At 41.9% G+C, this 10,541-nt stretch overlaps 1 protein-coding gene across 1 annotated transcript in view; it reads left to right on the top strand.

Moving 5' to 3' along the window:
* SMIM35 (small integral membrane protein 35) overlaps nucleotides 1-10,541 on the top strand; it is a 110,085-nt gene that overhangs the window by 96,789 nt on the left and 2,755 nt on the right. The window contains exons 3-4 of the mRNA XM_026451595.1: nucleotides 9,153-9,269; nucleotides 10,214-10,247. Of these exons, the coding sequence (XP_026307380.1) occupies nucleotides 9,153-9,269; nucleotides 10,214-10,247 (151 nt within the window). The remainder of the gene's footprint in view (nucleotides 1-9,152; nucleotides 9,270-10,213; nucleotides 10,248-10,541) is intronic.

The following is a 10,541-nucleotide window of genomic DNA, read 5'->3' as shown; positions in this document are numbered from 1 at the left end:
CCTTCCTTCCTTCCTTCCTTCCTTCCTTCCTTCCTTCCTTCCTTCCTTCCTTCCTTCCTTCCTCCCCCCTCCCTCCCTCCCTCCCTCCCTCCCTCTCTCTCTCTCTCTCTCTGTCTTTCTTTTGTGTCTCACTCTATCACCCAGGCTGGAGTGCAGTGCAACCTCCACCACCCATGTTCAAGCGATTCTCCTTCCTCAGCCTCCTGAGTTGCTGGTATTGTAGGCGCATGCCACCACACCTGGCTAATTTTTAAAATATTTTTGGTAGAGATGGTGTTTCACCATTTTGGCCAGGCTGTTCTGGAACTCCTGACCTCAAGTGATCCATCCACCTTGGCCTCCCAAAGTGCTGGGATTACAAGCTTGAGCCACCACGCCCAGCTTTTTCATTTGTTTTATTACTTTTTTTTCCCCTCTATGTCTCATCTTGGATAGTTTCTATTGTTATGCCTTCAAGTGCACTAGTTTTATCTTCTGTAATGCCTAGTCTGCTGTTAATTCCATTCAATTTAATTTTCATCTCAGATGTTGTAGTTTTCATCCCTGGAAATAATTTGGGTCTTAAAAAATTTGGATCTTTTATAATTTGAGACTTACTGAATCTCTCTTTCTCCCTCTCCCTCTTTTTCACACACACATGAAACTGAGGCTCTTGGTGGTTAAATAACTTGCTGAAGGCTACAGACTGATGAGTGAATAGTATTCAGACCCAGGCTGCAGGATTCCAAGGCCTGTGCTCTGTTGATTGTTCTGTTCATTATGAGTCATTTTGCTCTGCTCTCTGAGTGCCTGGTAATATTTGGTCGAATGAGGATATTGTGAATTTTTACTTTGCTGAGTGCTAGATATTTTTGTTTGCCTATAAATATATTGGGAAGCAGTTAAGTTACTTGGAAGCGGTTTGACTTTTTTGGGTCTTGGTTTTATGATTTGTTAGATGGGTTCAGAGCAGTAGACAAATCATAAAACCAAGACCCAAAGAGGTGGAAGTAATTAGCTTTAGGCTGAACAGTCTAAGGCTAATTATTCTCACCACTAAGGCAAAAGCTTCCTGAGTTCCCTATCCAATACCCTGTGAATTATGAGTTTTTCTAGTCTGGCTTATGGGAATAGGCACTGCTTCTAGCCCTATTTGAATGCTAGACACTGTTTCCCACGATTGCTTTCGGATGATTCTCTGGCCTCAGGTAGCTCCTTTAACACACATGCATTCATTACTTATTGAATACTTGAAGGGGTCCCTCTGCACATCGCTAGATTTTTTACCCGATGCAGCTTTTTCCTCTGTCTTGTGAACTTTAGCTGCCTTGGACTGTCTCCTCAACTTACATTTTTGATATGTTGTGTTTTCAATATCATTCAGATCTAAGTATTTTCTAATTTCCCTTGTGATATCTTCTTTTACCCAGGATGCTTTTAGAAGTGTGTTGTTTAATTTTTGAATATTGAGATGTTTTCCAGATATCTTTTTGTTTTTATTTTCCAATATAATTCTGTGGTCAGGGAACATATTGTATATTATTTTAACTTCTAAAAATTTATTGAGATTTACTTACTTAGACTTATTATTGGGCCAGGTGCAGTGGCTCATGTCTGTAATCCCAGCACTTTGGGAGGCCAAGGCAGGTGGATCATGAGGTCAAGAGATCAAGACCATCCTTGCCAACATGGTGAAACCCCTTCTCTACTAAAAATACAAGAATTAGCCAGGCATGGCGGCAGGCACCTGTAGTCCCACCTACTCAGGTGGCTGAGGCAGGAGAATCACCTGAACCTCACTTGAACCAGGGAGGTGGAGATTGCAGTGAGCCGAGATTGCGCCACTGCACTCCAGCATGGCGACAGAGCAAGATTCAGTCACAAAAAAAAAAAAAAAAAAAAGACTTTTATGGTTTAGCATATGCTCTGTCTTGATGAATGCTCCATATATACTTGAGAACAATGTGTATTCCACAGATGTTGGATGTAGTGTTCTGTAAATGTCTACAAGGTCACGTTGGCTGGCAGTGTTGTTTGTGTATTCTACATCCTTACCTGATTTCCTGTTCTATCAATTGCTGAGAGAGAAGAGTTGAAATCTCTAATAATAATTATGAATTTTTAAAGTTTGTCTTTCAGTTCTATTCATTTTTTCTTTTTATATTTTAAAGCTATATAATGAAATGTCCTCTTGATGAATAGTCCCTGTTATCATTATGAAATGTCCTTCTTTATCCTTGGTAATATTTCTTGTTTTAAAATCTTTTTTGTCTGATATCAATATAGCCACTTCAGCTTTCCTTTGGTTAGTTTTTATATGGTATATCTTTATTTTCCCTCTTATATGTGACTGTGATAAGTTAAAGATACATTTTATAAACCCTAGAACAACCAATAAAAAATATGGGAAAGATGTATAGCAAATGATATAAAATTAGATAGAATGGAAAATTTTAACAAATATTGGAAATTATAAAAAAAGTTAAAATTATGGAAATGAAAAACAATAACAAATTAAAACACTAAGGATGATTAATAGCAGATTAGACATAGCTGAAGAGAGAATTAGTCAGGTAGAAGATAGGTCAGAAAAAATATCTAAGACTGAAGTTTAGAGTGACAAAAGTAAGTAAAAAAATTTTATTGTTAATGTCAAACTTTTAAACTGAATTTTCAGTAACAGTCACAATAATTTCCAATGTTTTACCACCTACAGAGTAAGCTTCTAAAAGCTTTACTTTGACTTCATGAGTTAGATGAAAACATTGAGCTACTGTTAAAATAAATTAACTGTTACTCTTTTCTTATACCAGCCATAACTCTACAACTCATGTCCATCTTAATAAATAGTAAAAAAAAAAAAAAAACTTACCCTGTGAATTCGGAAACTAAAAAGGCACTGCCAAATACCTCAAGGGTTAAAGAGGATATCCCAGTGGAAATTACAAAACATTTAGATCAGACAAAGGTAAAAATATTACATATCAAGTCTTATAAAATGAAGCTAAAGCGATGTTTAGGAGTAAATTTAGAGCATCAAATACATATATCAAAGTACGTTATACTGGAAGTTCTAACCAATACAATTAGACAAGAAAAATAAATAGAGACACATAAGAACAGAAAGTAAGAAACCAAATGGCCTTTATTTGTGGACAATATAATAGTCTACATATCCAAGGGAGACCAGAAGAAAATGATTAGAATGAGAGAATTCAGCAACACTATTACATGGAAGACCAATGTACACAAAACAAGCTCCCATTCACACTTACAACATTATAAAGTACTGAGGAATAAATCTAGCAAGAAGAGTACCAAGCGTTTAAGGGACAAATTATAAAACATGATAGTCTATAAAAGATGACCCAAAATAAATGAAAACATTTGCCATACTTGTAAGTTTGAGGACTCAGTATCTCAAATATATAAGTTTTATGCAAATAAACCTATACATTTACTGCTACCTCAATCAAATTCTAATAGAGATTTTCACTGACCTTGAAAAACAAATTCCCAAATTCACAAGAAAGAGCAAAGTACTCAGAATAACTAACATGCTTATGAGGGAGGATAGAGTGGAGCATTTATTTTACCAGTTATCAAGATTTATTTATTTATTTATTTATTTATTTATTTATTTATTTATTTATGATGGAGTCTCATTTTCTTGCCCAGGCTGGAGTGCACTGCTGCTATCTCGGCTCACTGCAACCTCTGCCACCCAGGTTCAAGTGATTCTCCTGCCTCAGCCTCCTGAGTAGCTGGGATTACAGGTGCTTGCCACCACACCTGGCTAATTTTTGTATTTTTAGTAGAGACAGGGTTTCACCATGTTGACCAGGTTGGTCGCCTTGAACTCCTGACCTCAGTTGATCCCACCATCTCGGCCTCCCAAAGTGTGGGGATTACAGGCGTAAGTCACCACGCCCAGCCAAGATTTATTATGAGGCCATAGTAATTAAGATAATGTAGCAGTGTTTGTCATTACATGTCTAGTGTCCAGTGACAGACATGTAGACAAATAGAAGACAGCTGAAAGTCCAGAAAAAGAAGCAGGCACATCTGTATAACTTGATATATGAAAGCAGCAGCAATGAAGGGGAAAATGATAGAAAATTAATTTCCATATAAAAATTATGGAGAAAATGTAAACAAAATGAATTCCAGGTTGATTCAAGTCCTAAACTGTAAAAAACAAAATGTTAAAACTTTTAGAAAAAAATTAAGAAGTATGTCTTGGAGTAGAGATGGATGTCTTAAATAAGATTTTTAAAAAGCACACATATGGATAAATTTGATTAAAATATTAGTTAAAATTCTGCTCAAGAAAGACACTATAAGCAAACTTAAAAGGCAAGCCACAGCCAAAGACTTTGGGGGACCCCTTTGCAGATCTCTGGGGGTCCTTGTCTCTATCCAGCTCCCTTCTTTCTGGTGTTTTGTCCTGTAAATCCTTGCTTCCTGGGCTTCCCTGAACTCTAAATTGACTCCTTCATTTGACTGCTGGGCTCTTTCTCGGTTTTCTCTCCTGTGCTGGAACTTAGGGAACTCACCCAGGCAATAAGCTGAGCAATCCTAGAGAGCTCTTCATTTTATTTCCTTCCTTCAGAGATCACTATTCTGTACTACCTTTGCCCATTGTTTTAGATGGTTTGTTGGTTTTCTAGTTATTGAAGTAGGAGAGTAAACCTGGTCCCTATTATTCCACCATGGCCGGAAGTGGAAGTGGTCCTAATATGATTTTCATGAAGTTTGAAAACATGTAAAACAATGCTATATATCTCTATATCTACATAGATATATAGAATTTATTAAAAATATGAAGTAATTATATAAAAAAGGTGTATAGGAGAGATAAACACCAAATTTGGAATGGTATTTACTTGGAGGGAGAGATAAGAGAGGACTACACTGAAATGGAGCTACTTTATAAGTAAGAATGGTAGCATTTTAGAATTCTTTGAAAAATTAGTAGTAGGCACATGGCTGGCAGTTCTTCATGCTATTTTATGTACTTCTTGTATGCATGAAATATTTTATAATGAAAATGTAAAAGTATTAAAAAGACAACTAAAGAATATTAGGTAAAGGAGCATCCCAGAAAGATCAAAAGGTAAAATAGAGTAATTGTTTCTGCAAGCTGCCTAAGTCAGAAGGCACTGTGTAGAGGGGACAAAAAAGTAACAACGGAGACATAGCATCTCCTTCCCTCACCTTGGGGTCTCTGGAAGGCCTGTGATTTCCCTGCTGGTGCTTTCCTACTGGTATTTCCTACTTTTGGACAGACTTTTCTTTGATGAAACCCTTCAAACCCCAACTTCCACAAACACCACCAGTATCACTATGACGCTGTGTTGTCATCTGTTTGTCCACCTGTGAGTCACTAACCCTTAGTTCTTGAAGATTTGAGCTCTTGGCTCACTGTTCCTCTCTCTGTCATCCACAGAGATGATCTTCTTTGACCTTGGCTTCTTAGTTCCTTGCACTGCTTTCCTCCAATTACCGTCTCTTGCTTGGATATTGCAGTAGCCTCCTGACTGGTCCCCCTTCCCCAGCATCATTCCCTACCTCTTTAATTCTTAACACAGTAGCCAGTCAGAGACATCCTTTTAAGGCATTGGGTCATGTCTTTCTCTGCTCCAAGTCCTCAAGTGACTCCCCATCTCACTCAGAGGAAAAGCCAAGCTCCCCTCATTGTCTTCAGAACACTACATTATTTGACTCCTGGACCTCCTCTCCTGCTGCCTTCCTGCTCATCACCCTGGGCTCCTGGATGCTTCTGGAACTTGCTAGGCATGCTCCTGCCTCATTTGTACCCACTGCTCCCTCTGCTTAGACATTTTCACTCTAGATACCTCTAAGGCTTGTTTCTTCTCTCACCTCCTGATATGGTTTGGCTGTGTCCTCACCCAAATCTCATCTTGAATTGTAGTTCCCATAATCCCCATGTGTTGTGAGAGGGACCAGGTGGGAGGTAACTTAATCATGAAGGTTGTTACCCTCAGGCTATTCTTCTGATAGTGAGTGAGTTCTCATGAGATTTGATGGTTTTATAAGGGACTTTCCCTGCTTTTGCTTGGCACTCTTCTCCTTCCTGTCATCATGTGAAGAAGGATGTGTTTGCTTCCCCTTCCACCCTGATTGTAAGTTTCCTGAGGCCTCCCCAGCCATGCTGAACTGTGAGTCAGTTAAACTTCTTTCCTTTATAAATTACCCAGTCTCAGGTATGTTTTTATTAGTAGTGTGAGAATAAACTAATACACCTCCTTTAGGTCTTTGCTCTTCAGTTGTTACATTTGTCATAAGACCTTCCTTGACCACTTTATTTAAAACTGCTCTCTCCCTGTACAATGCTTTCTTTCTGCTTATTTTTTTCTCTAGCATTTACCACCCTCTAATATGCTATATAATCAGTTTCTTTATTTTGTTTATTGCCTGTCTCCCTTCACTGGAATGTAATCTCCATGAGGACAGGGGATTTCATATGTTTTATTGCTTCAAGTGCCTGGAACAGTGCCTCGCACAGAGAAGATGCAGTTAAATACTTGCAGAAATACTGGAAGCTACTTGGGCTTGCAAGAGGCTATTCCATTGTTCCGCTTCCCTTCCCAACCATCTGTAGCTGCCTCCCTTGAAGCACCTTCCAGTTCTCATGGCCACTGCCCACACACGCTTCTCTGCCAGCATTTAAGCTGTTCTTGTGTTCTGGGGTCCTGGGACAATAGCTCACTTCCATGCTGGACTCCAGGATTGGGGTCAACAATAAGCCTTTCTTTCCATAGCACAGGAGTGTGTCATCTCCTGCTTCTTCCTTTTACCTGGCTGTCTAGCTGAAAATGATTCCATAGAGTCAAATAAGATTAGTAATTACATTGGTCAAGCAGGCTAAACTGCTGTAACAAGCAGATCCAAACTAATTATGGCTGAAACACAACAGAAGCTTACTTAGACCTCTAGTCTAAGTAGGTGTTCATGTCTGTAATGGCTCTCCTCCACATGGTGACTCAGAGATTCAATCTGATAGCAGCTTTGGCATCTTCAGCATGTGACTTCCACATTTGTCCAGGCTATTATCATTCCAGTTGGCACATAACTGCAAAGAAGCCTGAGGAGAGTGGATTTTGGTGGACAAGTAGTTGCCTCCACACAGTAATAATATTTGTCATCTTCATCGTCGTGGTCTTAGTAGGAGGCATACATTTCAGTGGATAAACTCATGTATGCAAGAAATGTAACTTTGTTTTTTCTAAAATCTAACTTCTATTTTCAGTCTCAGCCTGTTAAGATAGCATAATTTTAATTTTAGTCACTGGGAGATCCCTGTTCCCCTCTTTTCTTAGGGAGGGGTTTGAAGGGTGGAGGTAGGGAGAAGTGCATAGTTCCTGATGTCATCTGTTCACACCAGTACCCATAGGGATGGCCATCATCTGGAATAGGCTTTGAGCGTCAGTCCTGAAGGATGCTGCAGAAGTGTCCCTAGATCCCAACTCTATGGCTCCTCCAGGTCTGGAGGGGCTCTCTATGACTTCCCTGCCTCTCTTGTGGATACAGGAATCATTTGGTTACTCTCATGTCATGACAACAACTCTTCAAGGCTGTGTGAGGCTCCATTTGGCAAGGCACCCCATGCAACTATTCTTATCTGGGCTCTTGCTGTCTTGGAGCTCAGCTCAGCTCTTGGATCCCCCACAACTCCATCTGGGAATTCTATTGCCTTCCCGGGGCTTGACTTTGGAGCAGGGAACAAGGTTGCTCTCTCTGGGACCCATCGGCATCTTTGTAACCTGGTCTTTTTCTTTATCTCTTTCATCTCTCTGGGCTGGGTATTTTTTCCTAATATGATGAGGAGGGTAATTCTTGTTCTGGCTCACTTCTTGTCTATGCTGTGAATTCTTCCCCTCTCTCTAAGGGCATGGGTTTTTGGAACTTAAAACTGAAAGGAGAGACCGCTTCCCTCTGCATTTGACTGTCACATTCTCTTCACTGAGTAGAGAATAACCTGGTTGCTAGTGAGAGGAAGGACCAAGGGGCATAGCATGGGCATACCATTTTTAATGGGAGAATTGTGAAATACTTAAAAAATACAATTGCACCATTTGATAATACTAATGACAACAACAATAATGATGTAATTTACATCTACTGAGCATTTACTATATGCCAGATCCTCTCCTAAGTGTTCTCTACATATGGTATGTCTTTTAATTGTCACAACAAATCTATGTGTATTTAATATTAGTCTTATTTTCCATCAAAGCAGTTGAAGTTCAGAAAGGTAAAGGGACTTGCATGTGTCAGGGTCTCACAGTTTGCAAATAAGGCAGTGGATCTAGGCTTCAGATGCTAGCCTTCACCTGAAGTCTGAGCTCAACCACTGTAACTCCTGGCCTCTTGGCAATATCCCTGGAACCTCAGGACACCAAATGGGGAATCATTTCATTCTTTCACACTCGTGGCATCAGTCAGGAGTGGGGCTGGCCTTCCTGATTCCTTGCCCCAGCAGAGGTGGGTTGTCCCTAGGGTGCCCCCACTGTCGGCCTCTTCCTCAGAACCAGTTGCCCTTTCTGCTTCGACCGTGGCCTGTCTCATCTCCCTGCAGGTTTCCAACCTCTCTCTCTCTTTCTTGGTTTGGCTTTACAAATAAAATATAAATTTAGCTAAGAGCTCATACCACAAAAAGGGAAGAAGTGGTAAGTACAGGCAGCAAGCAGAGCTCAAGGGTTAACACCCTGCTGCCACTGGGTGCATGGGCTTTGCAAAGGGGAGTGGGGACTGAGGCTCCTAGGTCGGTGTTCTTGGACCCTCCAGGTGGCCCCTCTGATCACCTGGTTCATGCTGAGGCTGGACCTCTCAGGCTCTCCCCTAGACAGGCAGAGCCTTTTCTAGGTAGAATGCCTGTGGCTTCAAAAAGACCTCAAACAATCTCTACTATCAGATGACTATTCCTTTGGATTAACAAGCTCCAAATACTGGATAGGCTCACTCTAAAAATTCAGGTGTCAGACATTTTCATCTTAGTATAGCTGGGCTGAATCCTTGGGCTCAGAGCAAGGCTCCCAGGGGAGTTATGTTGGTGGGCAGTGGGAAGGGAGGAGAGGAGCTTTGGAACGTGGTGCAGGTGGGTCAGTGCAGGGGGCTGTGGGAGGGTGCACAACTGTGTGTCTCTGCAGGTGAGGACTCCATCAACACCTTGGGCCTGATCCTTGGCGTGGGGCTGTTGCTGCTGCTCGTGTCCATCCTCGGCTACAGCCTGGCCAAGTGGTACCAGCGCGGGTACTGCTGGGAGGGTGAGTGTGCACTGGGCCCTGTTGCCCCAGTTCTGCCCAGCTCCTCCTCTCCCATAGCAATGCCTGGCAGGGCAGCAAACTCTTCAGCATGGTGGGATGCAAAAATATTTCCTGTGGTGGTTGCAGTGGTTGAAGACTTGAGAGGGTGGCTGAGCAGTTGAGGTGGTGAGGTGGGGCAATGGCGCCTTTATCGAGGGAATGGGGGCTCCTCCCACCCTGGCAAGCAGCCAGCTTCCTCCTACCTCAGCGTCCATGCCAGGGATCTGTGTGGGCCCCCAAGGCCAAGAGCAACAGGCTAGACAGGCCAAGCTCCGGGTGGTCTAACTCTGGCTCCTTTTGTGTCTCTGCCCCTGCCTATGGGTCTTGGGGCCCTCTCCTAAGCCTGTGGAGGTATCAGCTTCTCTGGGAGTCTCCTGGAAATTGCTATAGTGTTCCCAACTCTAGACATAGCTGCACTTTTCACTGGATTCTGGGAAAGCTGGAAGGGCGTGCTGGAATGCCAAGAGGTAGAGACTATTTCCTAGATCTGCAGTTAACTTTAACAGAGTCCATGGATATTTGTCAGGCACCTACTACGTGTCAATGCACTTTCGTCTAATATGATTTTCTTTAAAATTCCACATGAGAAAGACATTATTACAGGCTTCATTTTTATAGATGGGGACATGAGGCTAAGGTCATGGAGTTAGAATGAGGTGGAGTCTGAATTCAAGCCCAGGTCTGGTTCTTTTGGGGTCCAGGCTAGGACTGCCTTCATCCCAGGATAATCAGGACCCTTAATGGGGGGCCCTGAAGGAGGCTGGGATGCTCCCACCCCATCCTGAGGTCCAGTCCAGCCACCTTCCTCCTCCAGACAAGGGGGAGGAGCACCAGACGTTCTTAGAAGGGTGATGGACTGCTTCCCCTGGAGGTGCTAACCCTCTCTTTTTGGATTGTCCTCCTAGGGCCTAATTTTGTCTTCAACTTATACCAAATCCGGTGAGTAAATTCAGGGAAATCTGGGTGATGTGGGGGTTGGGGGTAGATATAATGGAAAAAGAATCAAAGATAGAGTAAGAACTGACTGGTTCCCTTTCCTGTCTTCTGTTCTTGCCCCTAAGAAAACAAAAGAAGGGCACGGGAATCCATTTAGAAAAGTCCCATGAATTAAAACTTGAACACAGACAGGACTATGTGAAACCCTGGTGACAATGATCTCCTTAACACTCACCCTTAGGCAGGGAATATCCATCCATCCATCCATCCATCCATCCATCCATCCATCCATCCATC

The sequence above is a fragment of the Piliocolobus tephrosceles genome, chromosome 13 (genome assembly GCF_002776525.5).
Source record: "Piliocolobus tephrosceles isolate RC106 chromosome 13, ASM277652v3, whole genome shotgun sequence".
In the NCBI taxonomy this organism is placed as follows: domain Eukaryota; kingdom Metazoa; phylum Chordata; class Mammalia; order Primates; family Cercopithecidae; genus Piliocolobus; species Piliocolobus tephrosceles.
Note: the sequence above shows the minus strand (reverse complement) of the source record. Positions and strands in the feature narration are given on the sequence as shown.